General features: G+C 50.9%; 1 protein-coding gene and 2 long non-coding RNA genes across 5 annotated transcripts; 2 read left to right on the top strand and 1 right to left on the bottom strand.

The window, feature by feature from the left end:
* Positions 1–3,084: 3,084 nt before the first annotated feature.
* plp1a (proteolipid protein 1a) lies at positions 3,085–21,666 on the bottom strand. 2 transcript variants are annotated; one of them, XM_052487622.1, is made up of 7 exons: positions 21,374–21,666; positions 19,312–19,498; positions 15,412–15,568; positions 11,429–11,597; positions 5,447–5,520; positions 5,239–5,304; positions 3,085–4,763 (listed from the first exon to the last, which is right to left on the bottom strand). In XM_052487622.1, the coding sequence occupies exons 1-7, from the start codon at positions 21,375–21,377 to the stop codon at positions 4,683–4,685; spliced, it is 738 nt and encodes a 245-aa protein (XP_052343582.1). In that variant the 5' UTR covers positions 21,378–21,666; the 3' UTR covers positions 3,085–4,682. The 2 variants fall into 2 exon arrangements, with proteins under 2 accessions (XP_052343582.1, XP_052343581.1); XM_052487621.1 differs by lacking the exon at positions 21,374–21,666 and having other exon boundaries at positions 19,312–19,514.
* On the top strand, positions 6,159–7,827 carry LOC127913903 (uncharacterized). Of its 2 annotated transcripts, none has more exons than XR_008087151.1 (3): positions 6,159–6,212; positions 6,418–6,517; positions 7,117–7,827. It is a non-coding gene; the product is annotated as an uncharacterized LOC127913903 (long non-coding RNA). The 2 variants fall into 2 exon arrangements; XR_008087150.1 differs by having other exon boundaries at positions 6,199–6,237; positions 6,403–6,517.
* On the top strand, positions 18,233–18,995 carry LOC127913904 (uncharacterized). Its single transcript, XR_008087152.1, has 3 exons — positions 18,233–18,335; positions 18,426–18,479; positions 18,678–18,995. It is a non-coding gene; the product is annotated as an uncharacterized LOC127913904 (long non-coding RNA).
* Positions 21,667–25,263: the final 3,597 nt, after the last annotated feature.

Here is a 25,263-nt window from a genome sequence, read left to right as displayed (position 1 = left end):
TCCAACACTTGAAAGAACTTCATCGTAGTGCAGAGCCCATGTATGGCTCCAACACTTGAAAGAACTTCATAGTACTGCAGAGCCCATGTATGGCTCCAACACTTGAAAGAACTTCATCGTAGTGCAGAGCCCATGTATGGCTCCAACACTTGAAAGAACTTCATCGTACTGCAGAGCCCATGTATGGCTCCAACACTTGAAAGAACTTCATCGTAGTGCAGAGCCCATGTATGGCTCCAACACTTGAAAGAACTTCATAGTACTGCAGAGCCCATGTATGGCTCCAACACTTGAAACAACTTCATAGTACTGCAGAGCCCATGTATGGCTCCAACACTTGAAAGAACTTCATAGTACTGCAGAGCTCATGTATGGCTCCAACACTTGAAAGAACTTCATCGTACTGCAGAGCCCATGTATGGCTCCAACACTTGAAACAACTTCATAGTACTGCAGAGCCCATGTATGGCTCCAACACTTGAAACAACTTCATAGTACTGCAGAGCCCATGTATGGCTCCAACACTTGAAAGAACTTCATAGTACTGCAGAGCCCATGTATGGCTCCAACACTTGAAACAACTTCATAGTACTGCAGAGCTCATGTATGGCTCCAACACTTGAAAGAACTTCATCGTACTGCAGAGCCCATGTATGGCTCCAACACTTGAAACAACTTCATAGTACTGCAGAGCCCATGTATGGCTCCAACACTTGAAACAACTTCATAGTACTGCAGAGCCCATGTATGGCTCCAACACTTGAAAGAACTTCATAGTACTGCAGAGCTCATGTATGGCTCCAACACTTGAAAGAACTTCATAGTACTGCAGAGCTCATGTATGGCTCCAACACTTGAAAGAACTTCATAGTACTGCAGAGCCCATGTATGGCTCCAACACTTGAAACAACTTCATAGTACTGCAGAGCCCATGTATGGCTCCAACACTTGAAAGAACTTCATAGTACTGCAGAGCCCATGTATGGCTCCAACACTTGAAAGAACTTCATCGTACTTAGTTCAGTCTATGTTTAGCTTGATTCAGATAATCTGCAATAAATACAAAGAATCTGTATTTTAACATGGAATGATATCCTGACAATAAATCTGGCCTAGTCTTAAAATGACTAGCAGGAGGAAGTAGATGTATACTCTGCAGGAATTTCAACAACAGCTCCCAAACTAAACCACCCACTGGGCTAAGAAGACAAACTAAACCACCCATTGGGCTAAGAAGACAAACTTACATTACTAACTTACTAAAGTTGGAGGTTTGAAGACGATCAGATACCGTCGTAGTTCCAACCATAAACGATGCCAACTAGCGATCCGGCGGCGTTATTCCCATGACCCGCCGGGCAGCGTCCGGGAAACCAAAGTCTTTGGGTTCCGGGGGGAGTATGGTTGCAAAGCTGAAACTTAAAGGAATTGACGGAAGGGCACCACCAGGAGTGGAGCCTGCGGCTTAATTTGACTCAACACGGGAAACCTCACCCGTCCCGGACACGGAAAGGATTGACAGATTGATAGCTCTTTCTCGATTCTGTGGGTGGTGGTGCATGGCCGTTCTTAGTTGGTGGAGCGATTTGTCTGGTTAATTCCGGTAACGAACGAGACTCCGGCATGCTAACTAGTTATGCGGCCCCGAGCGGTCGGCGTCCAACTTCTTAGAGGGACAAGTGGCGTTCAGCCACACGAGATTGAGCAATAACAGGTCTGTGATGGCCTTAGATGTCCGGGGCTGCACACGCGCCACACTGAGCGGATCAGCGTGTGTCTACCCTTCGCCGAGAGGCGTGGGTAACCCGATGAACCCCACTCGTGATAGGGATTGGGGATTGCAATTATTTCCCATGAACGAGGAATTCCCAGTAAGCGCGGGTCATAAGCTCGCGTTGATTAAGTCCCTGCCCTTTGTACACACCGCCCGTCGCTACTACCGATTGGATGGTTTAGTGAGGTCCTCGGATCGGCCCTGCTGAGGTCTGTCACGGCCCTGGCGGAGCGCCGAGAAGACGCTCAAACTTGACTATCTAGAGTAAGTAAAAGTTGTAACAAGGTTTCCGTAGGTGAACCTGCGGAAGGATCATTAACGGGTTGCCAGCCGCCGGCATGGGGCTGAGCTCCGAAAATCCAGCTCTGTTGCGGGTAGGGTAGGGGGCTCACACCTCCCTCCTCTCCCGGCGCGGGTGTCATCGGTCCTAGCCCGCTTCCCCGCATCCCCCCTTTGCCTGGGATGTGCCCGACTGGCTCCATCCCCTTTCCCCATTAGCCACGGGTGCATGACTCACCTATGGGCGAGTGGAGAGGCCGCTACCGAAGGGGACTGGGGGTGTCCGGTGAACCGGGACTTCCCAAAATGGTCTAACATTGTTATAAGCGGCTTGAGTATCGCCCAGTATCCAAACTTTACATTTTACATGCCAGGTGGGGGGAGCTGAGTGTTTCTGTAGTCTGACTGCCATGTGGAGGGAGCTGATATAGTCTGACTGCCAGGTGGAGGGAGCTGAGTATTTCTGTAGTCTGACTGCCAGGTGGAGGGAGCTGAGTGTCTGTAGTCTGACTGCCAGGTGGAGGGAGCTGAGTGTTTCTGTAGTCTGACTGCCAGGTTGAGGGGGCTGAGTATTTCTGTAGTCTGACTGCCAGGTGGAGGGGGCTGAGTATTTCTGTAGTCTGACTGCCAGGTAGAGGGAGCTGAGTGTTTCTGTAGTCTGACTGCCAGGTGGAGGGAGCTGAGTGTTTCTGTATAGAGAAGAGAGGAGAGAAACAGAACACATCACCAGTCCCAGGAGCACATGGATTCCTATAACACCAAGTCAATCAACAACAGCATGGCATAGGTTCTCACACAAAACATTCATATTGAGAGGTAACCGAGTTGGTTCAGTGAGCTATGCTTGTGAGATGAGCAGCCTAGTTTCCCCTGGCAGACTTCACATAAATGTGAATAAATAAAAGCCACTTTGACTAGCTGGTCAGAGCACACAAGGTTTGGTTCTGGGCTCTGACAGTAGTAGCCAAACCTTTGAGTAGCACGGACATCATGGGTTCAATATCCGGTCGTGACAAAAACAGAGAGAACAATTTCTTTAAAAAAGGACAGACCATATTTTATTGCCAAACCAACATATCATAAAACACAAAGAAACAAAAAACAGACAACCAGCCAGCCGTCAGTTCACAAAACCAACCTGAGCTGTTGGATCAAGCTTCCACCCAATTGGATAAGCTATACTCACAGTATTGTTACAAGATATTTTGTTAGCAAGAGATGAAACAAAGTGTGAATTGTCATTAAGATTAGTACATTTACCTACAGTAAGTACTAGGGGTGTTATACAATAACTACTAATATTTTCTAGACAGCTACAGAGACAAAACTATATAAAAACTGCATTGTTTTGCCTCTATAACAGACCCTCATCCCTTGCGAACGTATACTGCCAGAAGGGGGAGGAATGATAATATCACCTCAATGCAGAGCCATACAGAGTCAAGCATCTTCAGAGATGTTTTAAACTTCTAAATAACATGAAGGTTGCTAAAAAAAAAATGAAGCACCTGTAACAACTTTATTATCTCAACATTAAAAACAGATATTAAGGACTTCTCCTATTGATCTGTACCAACCAGAAATCTATGGCACAAACTCACTAAAAATGTTGTCCCTTTTCTCTCAGAGATATCCCGTTCATTCAAACAGAATGTTAACCCTTTTCTTTCCAAGTCCCTTCACAGGATCCATCACCTCCAACAGATGGGGTGTCGTGCAGCAGTGCGTTCGTCACAGCAGGGTTGTATTCAGGCCTTTGAGGGAAGCCTTCAGCCTTTCTCCTGTCTTTGTCATGAGACCCTCTCCCTATGACATGCAATCTGACCCTTGCCATAGACCACGGCCCCTATAGTAACAAAGGGGCCTTGTCACACAGACCTCCCTTCCACCCCCTACCCGGGAGCCGGGGCAGGTGGACCCTAGGAACCCCCTCTGATTGGTTAGTTTTCTAAGAAGTCCTAAGGGGGGCGGCCTCCATTGTTGAGGCCTTTCTGCCTCCCGTGAGAAAAGGCCCTGAGGTCAGAGAGAAGAACTGCAAACGCACACGTCTGGCACCATGGCAACCAGATGTGAGGGACTGTACCCATGGTAACCGATTATAATCCCAAAGTAGTCCCTAACCACGAGAGTCAATGGGACATTTATAACTGAATACTTTTGTCAAATAAAATGATCTTTGTTATATTACTAGGTAGGTTTTTACATGTGATTTACGTTTTAAAAATGAAGAAAACATGAAGGCACACTAACTGCAGTATATGAGGAACATTACTTTACAAACCCATGTTAAAATACACATGAAGAATAACAAAAATACAGAAAACTTCTAACTTGAAAAAGACAGCTTCAGAGCAAAGTAAATATAACAGGAGAAGAACAGTGTGACAAAGCCGTAGACTACGGTAGTATACGTCTGGGTTTCGACCAAACCACCCATGGTGCTACCAAGACACAGTACATGGAAAGGTTGGTAGGTCGTGAAGGGAAAAATGGAAGTAACAGGAATCACTCCAAGTTCAAAGAATCAACTCCACCGGTGGTGTTGAGGATAGGCAGAGGGGTGTTAGGGAGTCATACTGTCCCCTCTGGGTGTCTCTGTGTCGGATCGAGAGACAGGAAGTGGAGAGTCTTAACACCGTGTGCCTATGCCCTTTCTCCCCAGGTACCGCAGCACCGCAAAGTTATAGGTGGTGGACACCATGTAGGTGAGCTAGAGAGAGATGGAGAAAGAGAGAGAGAGAGAGAGAGAGACAGAGAGAGAGGGAAAGAGGGTAAGAAAGAGGCCAAAAAGAGACAGATAAGACAGAATTGAGCCCCATTTCATGCACCTATTATGTTCATCAAGGTCACCTATTATGTTCATCAAGGTCCATGACAATCTCAGTATAATTCTGATCTACAGTAGGCTACATTAACAGTGTACTAACATGGTAATGTAACTATGGGATTTTCCCAGCAGGAAAAGTACCAGCCGTTATGACGTTATTAGGGTATTTCTATCATCAGAATCAGCTGAGAACTCAAAGTGAAAGAACAGAGAGCTACAGTGAGACTCATCAGTCATGGAGGCCTGACATTCTGTCATTCCTGAACACCTACTCTGACTATGTCACATGGGACACAACTCTATTGTAAAGCTGTAACCAATCTGCTCCCAGTGTAGAGATTAGGGCGGGGTCACTCACCAGAGCCAAGAGTGTGATGCCAGCCCCGGCAAACGCTGCGATGTACAGGTCGTAGGTCACACGGAACTGTAAAAGGACAAAATCAGAGTCAGAGATGATCATGTGTCATTCTGGAAATAATGTCAGAGACGTTAATATTCTAGACTCTAGAGACTCATTGCTTTTAACACGTCTGCCAAGTTCTATCATGAGAGACTGTATGACTGACCTCTCTGGTTTTGCAGACAGTGGACAGGGTCATCCCACAAGCTTTACCTGGCAACGCATTCCATGGTAACAGCCCTGAAAGAGATTACAAATATATACATTATTATATTATTATTATATTATATACACATATCCCATTCCCTGCTCTAAAATGTCTGCTTTCACAGTTGGTAATGTCATGGTATGGAATGGTCTGGTAAGGTACGGTCTGGTACGGTATGGTACGGTATGGTCTGGTATGGTATGGTCTGGTAAGGTACGGTATGGTAAGGTACGGTCTGGTACGGTACGGTCTGGTAAGGTACGGTCTGGTAAGGTACGGTCTGGTAAGGTACGGTCTGGTAAGGTACGGGTCTGGTAAGGTACGGTACGGTCTGGTAAGGTACGGTCTGGTAAGGTACGGTCTGGTAAGGTACGGTCTGGTAAGGTACGGTACGGTCTGGTAAGGTACGGTCTGGTAAGGTACGGTCTGGTAAGGTACGGTACGGTCTGGTAAGGTACGGTCTGGTAAGGTATGGTCTGGTATGGTCTGGTAAGGTACGGTCTGGTAAGGTACGGTCTGGTAAGGTACGGTCTGGTAAGGTACGGTACGGTCTGGTAAGGTACGGTCTGGTAAGGTACGGTCTGGTAAGGTACGGTCTGGTAAGGTACGGTCTGGTAAGGTACGGTACGGTCTGGTACGGTACGGTCTGGTAAGGTACGGTCTGGTAAGGTACGGTCTGGTAAGGTACGGTACGGTCTGGTAAGGTACGGTACGGTCTGGTAAGGTACGGTACGGTCTGGTAAGGTACGGTACGGTAAGGTACGGTCTGGTATGGTATGGTCTGGTAAGGTACGGTCTGGTAAGGTACGGTACGGTCTGGTAAGGTACGGCACGGTCTGGTAAGGTATGGTCTGGTATGGTATGGTCTGGTAAGGTACGGTCTGGTAAGGTACGGTACGGTCTGGTAAGGTAAGGTACGGTCTGGTAAGGTACGGTACGGTAAGGTACGGTCTGGTATGGTATGGTCTGGTAAGGTACGGTCTGGTAAGGTACGGTACGGTCTGGTAAGGTACGGTACGGTCTGGTAAGGTATGGTCTGGTATGGTATGGTCTGGTATGGTACGGTCTGGTAAGGTACGGTACGGTCTGGTAAGGTACGGTACGGTCTGGTAAGGTATGGTCTGGTATGGTATGGTCTGGTAAGGTACGGTCTGGTAAGGTACGGTACGGTCTGGTAAGGTACGGTCTGGTAAGGTACGGTCTGGTAAGGTACGGTGCGGTCTGGTAAGGTACGGTCTGGTAAGGTACGGTCTGGTAAGGTACGGTCTGGTAAGGTACGGTCTGGTAAGGTACGGTCTGGTAAGGTACGGTCTGGTAAGGTACGGTCTGGTAAGGTATGGTCTGGTAAGGTACGGTCTGGTAAGGTACGGTACGGTAAGGTACGGTCTGGTATGGTATGGTCTGGTAAGGTACGGTCGGTCTGGTAAGGTACGGTACGGTCTGGTAAGGTACGGTACGGTCTGGTAAGGTACGGTCTGGTAAGGTACGGTCTGGTAAGGTACGGTCTGGTAAGGTACGGTATGGTAAGGTACGGTATGGTCTGGTAAGGTACGGTCTGGTAAGGTACGGTCTGGTAAGGTACGGTCTGGTAAGGTACGGTCTGGTAAGGTACGGTACGGTCTGGTAAGGTATGGTCTGGTATGGTATGGTCTGGTAAGGTACGGTCTGGTAAGGTACGGTACGGTCTGGTAAGGTACGGTCTGGTAAGGTACGGTCTGGTAAGGTACGGTGCGGTCTGGTAAGGTACGGTCTGGTAAGGTACGGTCTGGTAAGGTACGGTCTGGTAAGGTACGGTCTGGTAAGGTACGGTCTGGTAAGGTACGGTCTGGTAAGGTACGGTCTGGTAAGGTATGGTCTGGTAAGGTACGGTCTGGTAAGGTACGGTACGGTAAGGTACGGTCTGGTAAGGTACGGTACGGTCTGGTAAGGTATGGTCTGGTATGGTATGGTCTGGTAAGGTATGGTCTGGTAAGGTACGGTCTGGTAAGGTACGGTACGGTCTGGTAAGGTATGGTCTGGTATGGTATGGTCTGGTAAGGTACGGTATGGTACGGTCTGGTATGGTCTGGTAAGGTACGGTCTGGTATGGTATGGTCTGGTAAGGTACGGTCTGGTACGGTATGGTCTGGTAAGGTACGGTCTGGTATGGTATGGTCTGGTAAGGTACGGTCTGGTACGGTATGGTCTGGTAAGGTACGGTCTGGTATGGTATGGTCTGGTACGGTATGGTCTGGTAAGGTACGGTCTGGTACGGTATGGTCTGGTAAGGTGCGGTCTGGTAAGGTGCGGTCTGGTACGGTATGGTCTGGTAAGGTACGGTCTGGTACGGTCTGGTACGGTACGGTCTGGTACGGTACGGTCTGGTACGGTACGGTCTGGTAAGGTACGGTCTGGTACGGTACGGTCTGGTACGGTACGGTCTGGTAAGGTACGGTCTGGTACGGTACGGTCTGGTACGGTACGGTCTGGTACGGTACGGTCTGGTACGGTACGGTCTGGTACGGTACGGTCTGGTACGGTACGGTCTGGTACGGTCTGGTACGGTACGGTCTGGTAAGGTACGGTCTGGTACGGGTCTGGTACGGTACGGTCTGGTACGGTACGGTCTGGTACGGAACGGTCTGGTACGGTACGGTCTGGTACGGTACGGTCTGGTAAGGTACGGTCTGGTAAGGTACGGTCTGGTAAGGTACGGTCTGGTACGGTACGGTCTGGTAAGGTACGGTCTGGTAAGGTACGGTCTGGTAAGGTACGGTCTGGTAAGGTACGGTCTGGTAAGGTACGGTCTGGTAAGGTACGGTCTGGTAAGGTACGGTCTGGTACGGTACGGTCTGGTACGGTACGGTCTGGTACGGTATGGTCTGGTAAGGTACGGTCTGGTAAGGTACGGTCTGGTACGGTACGGTCTGGTACGGTACGGTCTGGTAAGGTACGGTCTGGTATGGTATGGTCTGGTAAGGTACGGTCTGGTAAGGTACGGTCTGGTAAGGTACGGTCTGGTAAGGTACGGTCTGGTACGGTACGGTCTGGTAAGGTACGGTCTGGTAAGGTACGGTCTGGTAAGGTACGGTCTGGTAAGGTACGGTCTGGTACGGTACGGTCTGGTATGGTACGGTCTGGTAAGGTATGGTATGGTCTGGTAAGGTATGGTAAGGTACGGTCTGGTAAGGTACGGTCTGGTAAGGTATGGTAAGGTATGGTCTGGTATGGTATGGTCTGGTAAGGTACGGTCTGGTAAGGTACGGTCTGGTAAGGTATGGTATGGTATGGTATGGTCTGGTAAGGTACGGTCTGGTAAGGTAAGGTACGGTCTGGTAAGGTACGGTCTGGTAAGGTACGGTCTGGTAAGGTACGGTCTGGTAAGGTACGGTCTGGTCTGGTAAGGTGCAGTCTGGTAAGGTATGGTACAGTCTGGTAAGGTAAGGTACGGTCTGGTACGATATGCTCTGGTAAGGTGCAGTCTGGTAAGGTACGGTCTGGTAAGGTGTGGTCTGGTACGGTATGTTCTGGAACAGTCTGGCATGGTAAGTAATGTTCTGATACGGTATGGTACAGGTATGTTCTGGTACGGTATGGTCTGTTACGGTCTGGTAATGTACGGTCTTGTACGGTAGGGTCTGGTATGTTCTGGTACATTATGGTCTGGTAAGGTACGGTCTGGGACGGTAAGGTCTGGTATGTTCTGGTACATTATGGTCTGGTACGGTAAGGTCTGGTATGTTCTGGTACATTATGGTCTGGTAAGGTACGGTCTGGGACGGTAAGGTCTGGTACATTATGGTCTGGTAAGGTACGGTCTGGTACGGTATGTTCTGGTAAGGTACGGTCTGGTACGGTATGGTCTGGTATGGTCCGGTAAGGTTCAGTGTCCCAGCCCAAAAGAATTGTGAGGGTAGAACTTACCGGTAAAACGTGAGCCTATCACAATTAACATATATTGCCTAGAAAATGTAGGCCATGAAAAAAGAGCGAATTGCATTGTGGGTCGACTAAAACACTTTTTGCCAAGGCGTAGAGGAGTGGCTGAGACCGCGGCGTGCGCAGACAACAGTGGATGCATCATTCAGGCTACAAGTGGAGGCCTAATGACAATCCCAGAATGTCATTACAATACACCTAGGTGTTTTATAGCAGCTGTCTGTTTCCATTCATCACATTGTTGGTGCACAGCGCACTGTTGGGGTTTGGATGCTGGAATTATTTTCTGAGTCAACTAATGTGCACAGGTAGCCTACAGGAGCGTCTTTCTTAAGTGATTGTTTGACAATCAGATGAAAACATCATGACTGGTTGTGTTTCTGCCACATTAAAAGGTAATACATGTTAAACGTGGTATGACCAACCTTTACTAGGCCCACAGAGATCATACAGGGCATTCAGAAGGCATTCAGAAGGCATTCAGAAGGCATTCAGAAGGTATTCAGAAGGCATTCAGAAGGCATTCAGAAGGCATTCAGAAGGCTGGACTATTTCCATGTTTTGTTTTACGTTACAGCCTTTATTCTAAAATATATTCAAACTTTTTTTCCCCCCTCAACAATCTACACACATTAGCCCATAATGACAAAGGAAAAACAGGTTCAAATTTGTTGCTAAATTTATTAAATATCCAATTTACATAAGTATTCAGACCCTTTACTCAGTACTTTGTTGAAGCACCTTTGGCAGCGATTACAGCCTTGAGTCTTCTTGGGTTTGATGCAACAAGCTCTACACACCTGTATTTGGGGAGTTTCCCATTATTCTCTGCATATCCTCTCAAGCTCTGTCAGGTTGGAAAGGGAGTGTTGCTGGACAGCTATTTTCAAGTCTCTCCAGAGATGTTTGATTGGGTTCAAGTCCGGGCTTTGGCTGGGCCACTCAGAAACTCGTCCCGAAGCCACTCATGCATTGTCTTGGTTGTATACTTAGGGTCATTGTCCTGTTGGAAGGTGAACCTTCGCCCCAGTCTGAGGTCCTGAGCGCTCTGGAGCAGGTTGTCATCAAGGATCTCTCTGTACTTTGCGCTGTTCATCTTTCCCTCGATCCTACCACCACCATGCTTCACTGTGGGATTGGGGTTCACCGTAGGATTGGTGCCAGGTTTCATCCAGATGTGACACTTGGCATTCAGGCCAAAGAGTTCAATCTTGGTTTCAACAGACCAGAGAATCTTGTTTCTCATGGTCAGAGGTCTTTAGGTGCCATTTGGCAAACTCCAAGTGGGCTGTCATTTGCCTTTTAGTGAGAAGTGGCTTCCATCTGGCCACTCTACCATAAAGGCCTGATTGGTGGAGCGCTGCAGAGATGGTTGTCCTTCTGGAAGGTTCTCCCATCTCCATCTGAGGAACTCTGGAGCTCTGTCAGAGTGACCATTGGGTTCTTGGTCACCTCCCTGACCATGGCCCTTCTCCCACTATTGGTCAGTTTGGCCGGGCGGCCAGCTCTAGGAAGAGTCTTGGTGGATCCAAACTTCTTCCATTTAAGTATGACGGAGGCCACTGTGTTCTTGGGGACCTTCAATGCTGCAGACATTTTTTGGTATCCTTCCCCAGATCTGTCTCGGAACTCTATGGACAATTCCTTCGACCTCATGGCTTGGTTTTTGCTCTGGCATTCACTGTCAACTGTAGGACCTTATATAGACACCTTTCCAAATCATGTTCAACCAATTGAATTTACCACAGGTGGACTCCAATCAAGTTGTAGAAACAGCTCAAGGATGATCAATGGAAACAGGATGCACCTGAGCTCAATTTGGAGCCTCAGAGCAGATGGTCTGAATACTTATGTGAATGTGATGTTTGTTTTATTATACATTTACAAAAAATATAATCCATTTCAGAATAAGGTAACAAAATGTGGAATTAGTCAAAGGGGACTGAATACCGAACGTACTGTATGTCCCCATATGAATGAACATAGCAGATGATATAGTGAGGTGATGTTCTCTTTCCTTACCGTACTGCCTGGCGTCAATACAGAGCTGGTTGATGCTAGCTGGGGTCTCAGTCAGGACGGTGATGGTGTGGCAGGTAGCGTCCATGTTGTAGAAGAAGTAGACAGGCAAGGCAGAGAAGGCAAACACCAACAGCCACACCACCGCCAGAAGGTACGTTATCAATATAAACTGCAGATGAAGAGAGAGATTCATGTTTAGATATTATGAATTTTAACAGGCCAAAAATTAATCGAGAAGTGCAACTTTCACAGGTTTGTTGAGCTCTCATCTCCACCCCTCACTCTCTTACCTCTCTCCCACTAGACTCAGCCCCACTATACCTTCACACCATCCTCTCAAATACCTCCTCACCCAGCCTTCCTCCATCCTCATCTTCTTACCTCCACACCATCCACACCATGTTACCATCACCCCTCCACCCCACCCAGTTACCAACAACCCTCCATCCTGTTACCATCAACCCTCCACCCTGTTACCATCAACCCTCCACCCTGTTACCATCACCCCTCCACCCTGTTACCATAACCCCTCCACCCTGTTACCATCAACCCTCCACCCTGTTACCATCACCCCTCCACCCTGTTACCATAACCCCTCCACCCCACCCAGTTACCAACAACCCTCCATCCTGTTACCATCAACCCTCCACCCTGTTACCATCACCCCTCCACCCTGTTACCATCACCCCTCCACCCTGTTACCATCACCCCGCCACCCTGTTACCATCACCCCTCCACCCTGTTGCCATCACCCCTCCACCCTGTTACCATCACCCCTCCACCCTGTTACCATCACCCCTCCACCCTGTTACCATCACCCCTCCACCCTGTTACCATCACCCCTCCACCCCAGCCTGTTACCATCACCCCTCCACCCCAGCCTGTTACCATCACCCCTCCACCCCAGCCTGTTACCATCACCCTCCACCCCAGCCTGTTACCATCACCCCTCCACCCTGTTACCATCACCCCTCCACCCTGTTACCATCACCCCTCCACCCTGTTACCATCACCCCTCCACCCTGTTACCATCACCCCTCCACCCCGTTACCATCACCCTCCACCCCAGCCTGTTACCATCACCCCTCCACCCCAGCCTGTTACCATCACCCCTCCACCCCAGCCTGTTACCATCACCCTCCACCCCAGCCTGTTACCATCACCCCTCCACCCCGTTACCATCACCCCTCCACCCCGTTACCATCACCCCTCCACCCCGTTACCATCACCCCTCCACCCCGTTACCATCACCCCTCCACCCTGTTACCATCACCCCTCCACCCTGTTACCATCACCCCTCCACCCTGTTACCATCACCCCTCCACCCCAGCCTGTTACCATCACCCCTCCACCCCAGCCTGTAACCATCACCCCGTTACCATCACCCTCCACCCCAGCCTGTTACCATCCCCCCTCCACCCCAGCCTGTTACCATCACCCCTCCACCCCGTTACCATCACCCCTCCACCCCGTTACCATCACCCCTCCACCCTGTTACCATCACCCCTCCACCCTGTTACCATCACCCCTCCACCCCAGCCTGTTACCATCACGCTCCACCCCAGCCTGTTACCATCACGCTCCACCCTGTTACCATCACGCTCCACCACAGCCTGTTACCATCACGCCTCCACCCCAGCCTGTTACCATCACGCCTCCACCCCAGCCTGTTACCATCACGCTCCACCCTAGCCTGTTACCATCACGCTCCACCCCAGCCTGTTACCATCACGCTCCACCCCAGCCTTTTACCATCACGCCTCCACCCCAGCCTGTTACCATCACGCCTCCACCCCATCCTGTTACCATCACCCCTCCACCCCAGCCTGTTACCATCACGCCTCCACCCCAGCCTGTTACCATCACGCTCCACCCCAGCCTGTTACCATCACCCCTCCACCCTGTTACCATAACCCTCCACCCTGTTACCATCACCCCTCCACCCCACCCAGTTACCATCAACCCTCCATCCTGTTACCATCAACCCTCCACCCTGTTACCATCACCCCTCCACCCTGTTGCCATCACCCCGCCACCCTGTTACCATCACCCCTCCACCCTGTTGCCATCACCCCTCCACCCTGTTACCATCACCCTCCACCCTGTTGCCATCACCCCTCCACCCCGTTACCATCACCCCTCCACCCTGTTACCATCACCCCTCCACCCCAGCCTGTTACCATCACGCTCCACCCCAGCCTGTTACCATCACCCCTCCACCCCAGCCTGTTACCATCACGCCTCCACCCCAGCCTGTTACCATCACGCTCCACCCCAGCCTGTTACCATCACCCCTCCACCCTGTTACCATCACCCCTCCACCCCGTTACCATCACCCCTCCACCCTGTTACCATCACCCCTCCACCCCAGCCTGTTACCATCACCCCTCCACCCCAGCCTGTTACCATCACGCTCCACCCCAGCCTGTTACCATCACGCTCCACCCCAGCCTGTTACCATCACCCCTCCACCCCAGCCTGTTACCATCACCCCTCCACCCCGTTACCATCACCCCTCCACCCCGTTACCATCACCCCTCCACCCCGTTACCATCACCCCTCCACCCCATTACCATCACCCCTCCACCCCGTTACCATCACCCCTCCACCCTGTTACCATCACCCCTCCACCCTGTTACCATCACCCCTCCACCCTGTTACCATCACCCTCCACCCCAGCCTGTTACCATCACCCCTCCACCCCAGCCTGTTACCATCACCCCTCCACCCCAGCCTGTTACCATCACCCCTCCACCCCAGCCTGTTACCATCACCCCTCCACCCTGTTACCATCACCCCTCCACCCAGCCTGTTACCATCACCCCTCCACCCCAGCCTGTTACATCACGCTCCACCCCAGCCTGTTACCATCACCCTCCACCCCGTTACCATCACCCCTCCACCCTGTTACCATCACCCTCCACCCCGTTACCATCACCCCTCCACCCCGTTACCATCACCCCTCCACCCCAGCCTGTTACCATCACGCTCCACCCCAGCCTGTTACCATCACGCTCCACCACAGCCTGTTACCATCACGCCTCCACCCCAGCCTGTTACCATCACGCCTCCACCCCAGCCTGTTACCATCACGCCTCCACCCTGTTACCATCACACCTCCACCCCAGCCTGTTACCATCACGCTCCACCCCAGCCTGTTACCATCACGCCTCCACCCCAGCCTGTTACCATCACGCTCCACCCCAGCCTGTTACCATCACGCCTCCACCCCAGCCTGTTACCATCACGCTCCACCCCAGCCTGTTACCATCACGCCTCCACCCCATCCTGTTACCATCACGCTCCACCCCAGCCTGTTACCATCACGCTCCACCCCAGCCTGTTACCATCACGCTCCACCCCAGCCTGTTACCATCACGCTCCACCCCAGCCTGTTACCATCACCCCTCCACCCCGTTACAATCACCCCTCCACCCCGTTACAATCACCCCTCCACCCTGTTACCATCACCCCTCCACCCCGTTACCATCACTACTCCACCCTGTTACCATCACCCCTCCACCCTGTTACCATCACGCCCACCCCAGCCTGTTACCATCACGCTCCACCCCAGCCTGTTACCATCACCCTCCACCCCAGCCTGTTACCATCACCCCCACCCCGTTACCATCACCCCTCCACCCTGTTACCACCACCCCTCCACCCTGTTACCATCACCCTCCACCCTGTTACCATCACCCCTCCACCACAGCCTGTTACCATCACCCCTCCACCACAGCCTGTTACCATCACCCTCCACCACAGCCTGTTACCATCACCCTCCACCCCAGCCTGTTACCATCATCCCTCCACCCTGTTACCACCACCCCTCCACCCTGTTACCATCACCCCTCCACCCTGTTACCATCACCCCTCCACCACAGCCTGTTACCATCACCCCTCCACCACAGCCTGTTACCATCACCCCATCACCCCTCCACCCTGTTACCATCACACCTCCACCATTTCTCCCACTCTCTCACCGTGCTACTAAGACATCGTCCACACAGGGTGCTCCTGAACTCTCCGAAGGTCTGCTTCGCGGCGCTGGTGGTGTAGAATCCCTCCGCCAGCAGTACGATGCAGTAGAGGAAGAAGAATGAAGCCAAGCCATAGATAACATACTGGAAGTACTGGATACTATGTTGGAAGAGCAGAAGAGGAGGGGCAGGAGGGTGAAGGAAGAGGAGGGGCAGGGGGGTGAAGGAAGAGGGGCAGGAGGGTGAAGGAAGAGGGGGATGAAGGAAGAGGAGGGTGAAGGAAGGAGGGGCAGGAGGGTGAAGGAAGAGGAGGAGGAAGAAGGAAGAGGGGGTGAAGGAAGAGGAGGGGCAGGGGGTGAAGGAAGAGGAGGGTGAAGGAAGAGGAGGGGCAGGAGGGTGAAGGAAGAGGAGGGGCAGGAGGGTGAAGGAAGAGGAGGGGCAGGAGGGTGAAGGAAGAGGGGCAGGGGGTAAAGGAAGAGGAGGGGCAGGAGGGTGAAGGAAGAGGAGGGGCAGGAGGGTGAAGGAAGAGGAGGGGCAGGAGGGTGAAGGAAGAGGAGGGGCAGGGGGGTGAAGGAAGAGGAGGGGCAGGAGGGTGAAGGAAGAGGGGCAGGAGGGTGAAGGAAGAGGAGGGGCAGGAGGGTGAAGGAAGAGGGGCAGGGGAGAAGGAAGAGGAGGGGCAGGAGAGAAGGAAGAGGAGGGGCAGGGGAGAAGGAAGAGGAGGGGCAGGAGGGTGAAGGAAGAGGAGGGCGAAGGAAGAGGAGGGTGAAGGAAGAGGAGAGGCAGGGGGTGAAGGAAGAGGAGAGGCAGGAGGGTGAAGGAAGAGGAGGGGCAGGAGGGTGAAGGAAGAGGAGGGGCAGGGGAGAAGGAAGAGGGGCAGGGGAGAAGGAAGAGGAGGGGCAGGAGGGTGAAGGAAGAGGAGGGTGAAGGAAGAGGAGAGGCAGGAGGGTACAGGAAGAGGGGCAGGGGGTGAAGGAAGAGGGGCAGGAGGGTGAAGGAAGAGGGGCAGGGGGGTAAAGGAAGAGGAGGGGCAGGAGGGTGAAGGAAGAGGGGCAGGAGGGTGAAAGAAGAGGAGGGCGAAGGAAGAGGAGGGCGAAGGAAGAGGAGGGCGAAGGAAGAGGAGGGCGAAGGAAGAGGAGGGTACAGGAAGAGGAGAGGCAGGAGGGTACAGGAAGAGGAGAGGCAGGAGGGTGCAGGAAGAGGAGGGTGAAGGAAGAGGGGCAGGGGGTGAAGGAAGAGGGTGAAGGAAGAGGAGGGGCAGGGGGTGAAGGAAGAGGAGGGTGAAAGAAGAGGAGGGCGAAGGAAGAGGAGGGCGAAGGAAGAGGAGGGTGAAGGAAGAGGAGGGTGAAGGAAGAGGAGGGTACAGGAAGAGGAGAGGCAGGAGGGTACAGGAAGAGGAGAGGCAGGAGGGTGCAGGAAGAGGAGGGTGAAGGAAGAGGGGCAGGGGGTGAAGGAAGAGGGAGAAGGAAGAGGAGGGGCAGGGGGGTGAAGGAAGAGGAGGGGCAGGAGGGTGAAGGAAGAGGAGGGGCAGGAGAGAAGGAAGAGGAGGGGCAGGGGAGAAGGAAGAGGAGGGGCAGGAGGGTGAAGGAAGAGGAGGGCGAAGGAAGAGGAGGGTGAAGGAAGTGGAGGGTGAAGGAAGAGGAGAGGCAGGAGGGTACAGGAAGAGGAGAGGCAGGAGGGTGCAGGAAGAGGAGGGCGAAGGAAGAGGAGGGGCAGGGGGGTGAAGGAAGAGGAGGGGCAGGAGGGTGAAGGAAGAGGAGGGGCAGGAGGGTAAAGGAAGAGGAGGGGCAGGAGGGTAAAGGAAGAGGAGGGGCAGGAGGGTAAAGGAAGAGGAGGGGCAGGGGGTAAAGGAAGAGGAGGGGCAGGAGGGTGAAAGAAGAGGAGGGTGAAGGAAGAGGAGGGTACAGGAAGAGGAGAGGCAGGAGGGTGCAGGAAGAGGAGGGCAGGAGGGTAGGAAGAGGGGCAGGGGGTGAAGGAAGAGGGGGTGAAGGAAGAGGGGCAGGGGGTGAGGAAGAGGTGAAGGAAGAGGAGGGGCAGGGGGTGAAGGAAGAGGAGGGGCAGGGGAGAAGGAAGAGGGGGGGAGGGGAGAAGGAAGAGGGGCAGGGGAGAAGGAAGAGGGGCAGGGGAGAAGGAAGAGGAGGGGCAGGAGAGAAGGAAGAGGGGCAGGAGAGAAGGAAGAGGGGGGCAGGAGAGAAGGAAGAGGAGGGGCAGGAGAGAAGGAAGAGGAGGGGCAGGAGAGAAGGAAGAGGAGGGGCAGGAGAGAAGGAAGAGGAGGGGCAGGAGAGAAGGAAGAGGAGGGGCAGGAGAGAAGGAAGAGGAGGGGCAGGGGAGAAGGAAGAGGGGCAGGGGAGAAGGAAGAGGAGGGGCAGGGGAGAAGGACGAGGAGGGGCAGGGGAGAAGGACGAGGAGGGGCAGGAGAGAAGGATGGGGAGGGGCAGGAGAGAAGGAAGAGGGGCAGGAGAGAAGGAAGAGGAGGGGCAGGGGAGAAGGACGAGGAGGGGCAGGGGAGAAGGAAGAGGAGGGGCAGGGGAGAAGGAAGAGGAGGGGCAGGAGAGAAGGAAGAGGGGCAGGGGAGAAGGACGAGGAGGGGCAGGGGAGAAGGACGAGGAGGGGCAGGGGAGAAGGACGAGGAGGGGCAGGAGAGAAGGAAGAGGAGGGGCAGGGGAGAAGGACGAGGAGGGGCAGGGGAGAAGGAAGAGGAGGGGCAGGGGAGAAGGAAGAGGGGCAGGGGAGAAGGAAGAGGAGGGGCAGGGGAGAAGGAAGAGGAGGGGCAGGAGAGAAGGAAGAGGAGGGGCAGGGGAGAAGGAAGAGGAGGGGCAGGAGAGAAGGAGGGACAAAAGTATTAGGGCACATCACTACATGATGATTAACATGAGGTTTACCGTTAACATGATGTCTACCGTTAACATGATGTCTACCGTTAACATGATGTCTACCGTTAACATGAGGTCTACCATTAACATGATGTCTACCATTAACATGAGGTCTACCATTAACATGAGGTCTACCATTAACAGTAGGTCTACCATTAACAGTAGGTCTACCATTAACATGAGGTCTACCATTAACATGAGGTCTACCATTAACATGAGGTCTACCATTAACATGAGGTCTACCATTAACATGATGTCTACCATTAACATGAGGTCTACCATTAACATGAGGTCTACCGTTAACATGAGGTCTACCATTAACATGATGTCTACCATTAACATGAGGTCTACCATTAACATGATGTCTACCATTAACAGTAGGTCTACCATTAACATGAGGTCTACCATTAACAGTAGGTCTACCATTAACAGTAGGTCTACCATTAACAGTTGGTCTACCATTAACAGTAGGTCTACCATTAACAGTTGGTCTACCATTAACAGTTGGTCTACCATTAACAGTAGGTCTACCATTAACAGTAGGTCTACCATTAACAGTTGGTCTACCATTAACAGTTGGTCTACCATTAACAGTAGGTCTACCATTAACAGTCAGTCTACCATTAACAGTAGGTCTACCATTAACAGTAGGTCTACCATTAACAGTTGGTCTACCATTAACAGTAGGTCTACCATTAACAGTAGGTCTACCATTAACAGTAGGTCTACCATTAACAGTTGGTCTACCATTAACAGTAGGTCTACCATTAACAGTCAGTCTACCATTAACATGAGGTCTACCATTAACAGTAGGTCTACCATTAACAGTAGGTGTACCATTAACAGTAGGTCTGCCGTTTAGTTCAATGTACTTATACAGCAGACTTAGGTCCTGGATCGCCAAAACAATTGAGGTTTTTGTTCCAGCCCAGCTATAACAAAGCCTAGGTCTTGGCCACCCATATTTTAATCAGTTGCAGGTATTCCTAGGGGGGTCGTTTAGGGATAAAGCAATTGCCTTTGAGCCACTCACAGGTAGGCCAGGGTAATGTAGTCCTGTAGGTTACGGGCGAAGTATGTCTCGATGAGTCTCTCCGTCTCAGTGAGGGCCTGGTGACCACAGCCACAGAACAGAGCGATCCCAGAGAAACACAGCAGAGTGGCCACCAGGGAGCAATATGGTACCCCTCCCAGGCACTTCATACAACAGTCATAACAACCTATAGGACAGGACATAACGACATAGGGGTTAATGTAGGGTTACATATAGGTTACCTCTAGAGAAGCATAGGGCAATCCTCCCAGGGAGTGGTAATGAACACACGTCACTGTGACTAAATGGATGGAGAAACAACTGTATACTGGAAGGATCTGGCTACAGTTATTACACTATCCAGCTGTGGTCGTAAAATCTCTCATCCCTGGGTTACTCTTTGTGGCGTTGGACTGCTCTGTTCCCTATGCACAGTAGTGTTCAGTCTGTCAGCTAGCTACGGGCATTCTTCCCCAGAGTCATGTGCTGTGAATGGGCCCTTAGGATGTGAGGATCTGTCTGTCCCAAACCCAGCACGAACCCTGGCTCCAATCAGCGCTCACACCATGGAGAGTGGGAGAAAAGAGGGAGGACAGAGAAAGAGACTAAGAAAGAGAGAGGCTGCTTGTGTGACTGCAGAGACAATGTTCTTTGTCCCAGTGCAGTGTGGGAAGACAAGGGCCACCAATGTCAAGCAAACAATAGCCAGAGCCAACTCCAGCACCCACACTGGGGTTTATAGGAGCAGAAGGAGGCTTGTGACAACCAGAGGGATATCCAATAGTCTGTGGTGGAAGTGGGGAAAGGCAGGGGGAGATCACGCTCTCCCTCAGAAGACTGGCTGGAGCTGGTACCATTATTACAGTTGGCACAGATGGCAGGAAGGGGCACCATGCACATGCACTCCGTGACTCCAGGGTTTTGTTTGTGTGTGTGTGTGTGTGGAAAGTGTGATCAGGCTGTCTTCCAGGTTGCATAATCACTCCAGTGTGGAAATGAGTTTTATACCAATTAAAAAGTTTGCCAATGAAAGAACACGGACTAAGAGCCAATTTATGGTTGATTGGAAAATGTGGTCGGAGACTCCGTATGAATGGTGTTGCAATTACGGAGACAGAGGCACGCAGAAGCCAAATTGAGCTTTGGACCGCATCACCTTGCTCCTCTCAAATGTTGTAACAATGCGGAGAGCTCCATATAGTTCCGCATTGACATGATTAGTTGGCGGTGGGTGATGGCGAGATGTCCTGTATAAACACAAACTCACTTCCTTGACAACAGCTCCGCGAAGCGCAAGAAGTATAAATGCCCTGCCTTCTGCAGAGGCCGTATCACTTGAAATGCTTCACGGCCAATGCAGACGTAAGATTGACCATGAAGCGCCTTTTATAAACACACTGCCGAAATGCCTCTTCTGTAACATGACTTGATATTCAGCACTTTACTTTTCAAGTCTCAACACCAATGTTCAAGCAATTTTGTTATTTTGACAAAATAGCAGTACTTATCATACACATAGGAAGTAAAATAGCATAGTCACCCAGCAACAGGTGCAGGGGTTTTCTACCTAGTTTAAAAACAGTTCCACTTCTCTATTTGCACAATTCTAGCCTCAAAAGTCCCCTCTCGAGAACTGCAGAGAGGAACTATACTAATAAAGACACGGACCTAATAGGGACCTCAAACAACTTCTCATGGACATCACAGACCTTTATGCCCGAGAAGCGAGTGAAACAGGAACTGAAGCCCATTAGTGTTCAAATTGTTGCAAAGTGGCCTATAATTAATTCACTTGCTACTTTCCTAAAACCAATAGCACTTAGAACACGTTGGGTTGGGAAAAATGAAGACATTGTAAGTGAAAGACAATGCACTTCTGAAAAGTAGGCTAGTTTGTACCTCTCGAAAGCATTAAACAAATCACTTATCAGCACTTTTCATGCCAGCCATAATATAATTCCAAAGTCATTCAAAGAATACCAACGAAAACGTACAGTTTGGTTGTGGTTGGTTGGTTATTAATAGCCATTTAGATGTACCATAACAAATGTAGACGACTTACCCATGTTGTCTCTGGTAGGATGTGTGCTCAATACCGGGGTTCTGTGCTGCTTTCCACCCCAGCTGCTCGATGATATTATGCACGACTTGTCCTCAGCACCCGTATATCAATCTCAACTCGCTGTCTCTTTCTCTCTCTCTCCAACAATGAACAGACAGACCCGCTGATGGCTGAAAGTCGAATCTTAAAGAAACAATGTCGCTTTTCAATGAACTAGGGGTCCGCACTAGAACTGGCCGGGTTCAAGACTGAGGATAATGAAGGTCAACTTCTCTCGCCTTTGGAGAAATGTACTTCAGTTCATTGTTAGTAAGCAGCACCACGTGCATTTGCATATCATTGTGGTAGCATATCCCAGTCTTCCCAGAAAATATTGCACATTCTTTTCTTTCTTTCTTTTGTTTTCAAGTGTAGCCTAGTCTAATAGGCCTAGCAGTAGTGATGTAGGACTACTGTTTCATGGGATAATAAATAAAACAACAACCTACTGGCCTTGTATGAACCATCCTGATCTCGCTAGCTTACATTTTGTTTACGGGCTCCTAACCAATTGTGCTATTGTGTGTTTATTGCGTTATTTGTAACTTATTTTGTACATAATGTTTCTGCCACCTTCTCTTATGACTGAAAATAGCTTCTAGATATCAGGACAGCGATGACTCACCTCTTACTGGAAGAATATTTTTTCTTTAACGGGTGGATGCAAAGGATTTACTTCAGACACCAAACAAGGCCCAAATCACCGTCATTCTCAGGAAGAAAAGACAGATATCGGGGACGTAGGTCGGCGTGCCTTGTAAGGATCCGACGGCGAGTGAGTAATCCCCCTCTACCATCAGTCCTATTAGCCAACGTGCAATCATTGGATAACTAAATGGATGAGCTGTGATCAATACTATCCTACCAATGGGACAATAAAAACTGTGATATCTTATGTTTCACTGAGTCGTGGCTGAATGACGACATGGGTAACATACAGCTGGCTGTGTTTTTGGTTCATCGGCAAGACAGAACAGCTGCCTCCGGTAAGACAAGGGGTGGTGGTCTGTGTCTATTTGTAAATAACAGCTGGTGCACAAAATCTCATATTAAGGAAGTCTTGAGGTGCTGCTCACCTGAGGTAGAGTATCTCATGATAAGCTGTAGACCACACTATTTACCTATATTTCTCGTAGCTGTCTACATACTACCACAAACTGGATTTCACATGAGACTGGGAATACAGATATGCATCTGTTGGTCACAGATACCTAAAAGGTATGGGCGTGGATCATTAAACCAGTCAATATCTGGTGTGACCATTTGCCACAAGCAGTGCGTTATCTTTTTCACATAGAGTTGATCAGGCTGTTGATTGTGGCCTGTGGAATGTTGTCCCACTCATCTTTAATGGCTGTGTGAAGTTGCTGGATATTTTCAGGAACTGGAACACGCTGTCATACATGTCGATCCAGAGCATCCTAAACATGCTCAATGGGTGACATGTCTGGAGAGTATGCAGGCCATGGAAGAACTGGGACATTTTCAGCTTTCAGGAATTGTGTACAGATCCTTGCGACAAGGGGGCCACACATTATCATGCTGAAACATGAGGTGATGGCGGTAGATGAATGGCACGGCTATGGGCCTCAGGATCTCGTCACGGTATCTCTGTGCATTCAAGTTGCAATCGATAAAATTAATTGTGTTCATTGCTTATGCCAGCCCATACCATAACCCCACCATTTTTTATTTTGCCTTTATTTAACTAGGCAAGTCAGTTAAGAAAAAATCTTATTTTCAATGACTGCCTAGGAACAGTGAGTTAGCTGCCTTGTTCAGGGGTAGAATGACAGTTTTATCTTGTCAGCTCGGGATTCAATCTTGCAACCTTTCGGTTAATAGTCCAACGCTCTAACCACTAGGCTACCTGCCTCTAACCACTAGGCTACCTGCCTCTAACCACTAGGCTACCTGCCTCTAACCACTAGGCAACCTGCCTCTAACCACTAGGCTACCTGCCTCTAACCACTAGGCTACCTGCCTCTAACCACTAGGCTACCTGCCTCTAACCACTAGGCTACCTGCCTCTAACCACTAGGCTACCTGCCTCTAACCACTAGGCTACCTGCCTCTAACCACTAGGCAACCTGCCTCTAACCACTAGGCTACCTGCCTCTAACCACTAGGCAACCTGCCTCTAACCACTAGGCTACCTGCCTCTAACCACTAGGCTACCTGCCTCTAACCACTAGGCTACCTGCCTCTAACCACTAGGCTACCTGCCTCTAACCACTAGGCTACCTGCCTCTAACCACTAGGCTACCTGCCTCTAACCACTAGGCTACCTGCCTCTAACCACTAGGCTACCTGCCTCTAACCACTAGGCTACCTGCCTCTAACCACTAGGCTACCAGCTTCTAACCACTAGGCAACCTGCCTCTAACCACTAGGCAACCTGCCTCTAACCACTAGGCTACCTTCCTCTAACCACTAGGCTACCTGCCTCTAACCACTAGGCTACCTGCCTCTAACCACTAGGCTACCTGCCTCTAACCACTAGGCTTCCTGCCTCTAACCACTAGGCTACCTGCCTCTAACCACTAGGCTACCTGCCTCTAACCACTAGGCTACCTGCCTCTAACCACTAGGCTACCTGCCTCTAACCACTAGGCTACCCTGCCTCTAACCACTAGGCTACCTTCCTCTAACCACTAGGCTACCTGCCTCTAACCACTAGGCTTCCTGCCTCTAACCACTAGGCTACCTGCCTCTAACCACTAGGCTTCCTGCCTCTAACCACTAGGCTACCTGCCTCTAACCACTGTAGGCTACCTGCCTCTAACCACTAGGCTACCTGCCTCTAACCACTAGGCTACCCTGCCTCTAACCACTAGGCTACCTTCCTCTAACCACTAGGCTACCTGCCTCTAACCACTAGGCTTCCTGCCTCTAACCACTAGGCTACCTGCCTCTAACCACTAGGCTTCCTGCCTCTAACCACTAGGCTACCTGCCTCTAACCACTAGGCTACCTGCCTCTAACCACTAGGCTACCCTGCCTCTAACCACTAGGCTACCTTCCTCTAACCACTAGGCTACCTGCCTCTAACCACTAGGCGACCTGCCTCTAACCACTAGGCAACCTGCCTCTAACCACTAGGCAACCTGCCTCTAACCACTAGGCTATCTGCCTCTAACCACTAGGCTACCTGCCTCTAACCACTAGGCTACCTGCCTCTAACCACTAGGCTACCTGCTTCTAACCACTAGGCTACCTGCCTCTAACCACTAGGCTACCTGCCTCTAACCACTAGGCTACCTGCCTCTAACCACTAGGCTACCTGCCTCTAACCACTAGGCTACCTGCCTCTAACCACTAGGCTACCTGCCTCTAACCACTAGGCTACCTGCCTCTAACCACTAGGCTACCTGCCTCTAACCACTAGGCTACCTGCCTCTAACCACTAGGCTACCTGCCTCTAACCACTAGGCTACCTTCCTCTAACCACTAGGCTACCTGCCTCTAACCACTAGGCTACCTGCCTCTAACCACTAGGCTACCGGCTTCTAACCACTAGGCAACCTGCCTCTAACCACTAGGCTACCTGCCTCTAACCACTAGGCTACCTGCTTCTAACCACTAGGCTACCCTGCCTCTAACCACTAGGCTACCTGCCTCTAACCACTAGGCTACCTTCCTCTAACCACTAGGCTACCTGCCTCTAACCACTAGGCTTCCTGCCTCTAACCACTAGGCTACCTGCCTCTAACCACTGTAGGCTTCCTGCCTCTAACCACTAACACCCTGTATATAGCCTCCTCACATTGACTCTGTACCGTAACACCCTGTATATAGCCTCCACATTGACTCTGTACCGTAACACCCTGTATATAGCCTCCACATTGACT

The sequence above is a fragment of the Oncorhynchus keta genome, chromosome 30 (assembly GCF_023373465.1).
Source record: "Oncorhynchus keta strain PuntledgeMale-10-30-2019 chromosome 30, Oket_V2, whole genome shotgun sequence".
Classification (NCBI taxonomy): Eukaryota; Metazoa; Chordata; class Actinopteri; order Salmoniformes; family Salmonidae; genus Oncorhynchus; species Oncorhynchus keta.
The sequence above is the reverse complement of the archived record's forward strand: the minus strand, read 5'-3'. Positions and strand labels throughout refer to the sequence as shown.

Excerpts from the sequence above, each read along its gene's own strand:
- plp1a (XM_052487621.1), bottom strand. The coding sequence starts at position 19,514 with ATGTCCTGTCCTATAGGTTGTTATGACTGTTGTATGAAGTGCCTGGGA. Across the intron at positions 11,598-15,411 it reads GACGATGTCTTAGTAGCACG|TTTATATTGATAACGTACCT; the intron begins GTGAGAGAGTGG and ends CTTCATCTGCAG. Across the intron at positions 4,764-5,238 it reads GCATCACACTCTTGGCTCTG|CTCACCTACATGGTGTCCAC; the intron begins GTGAGTGACCCC and ends ATCTCTCTCTAG.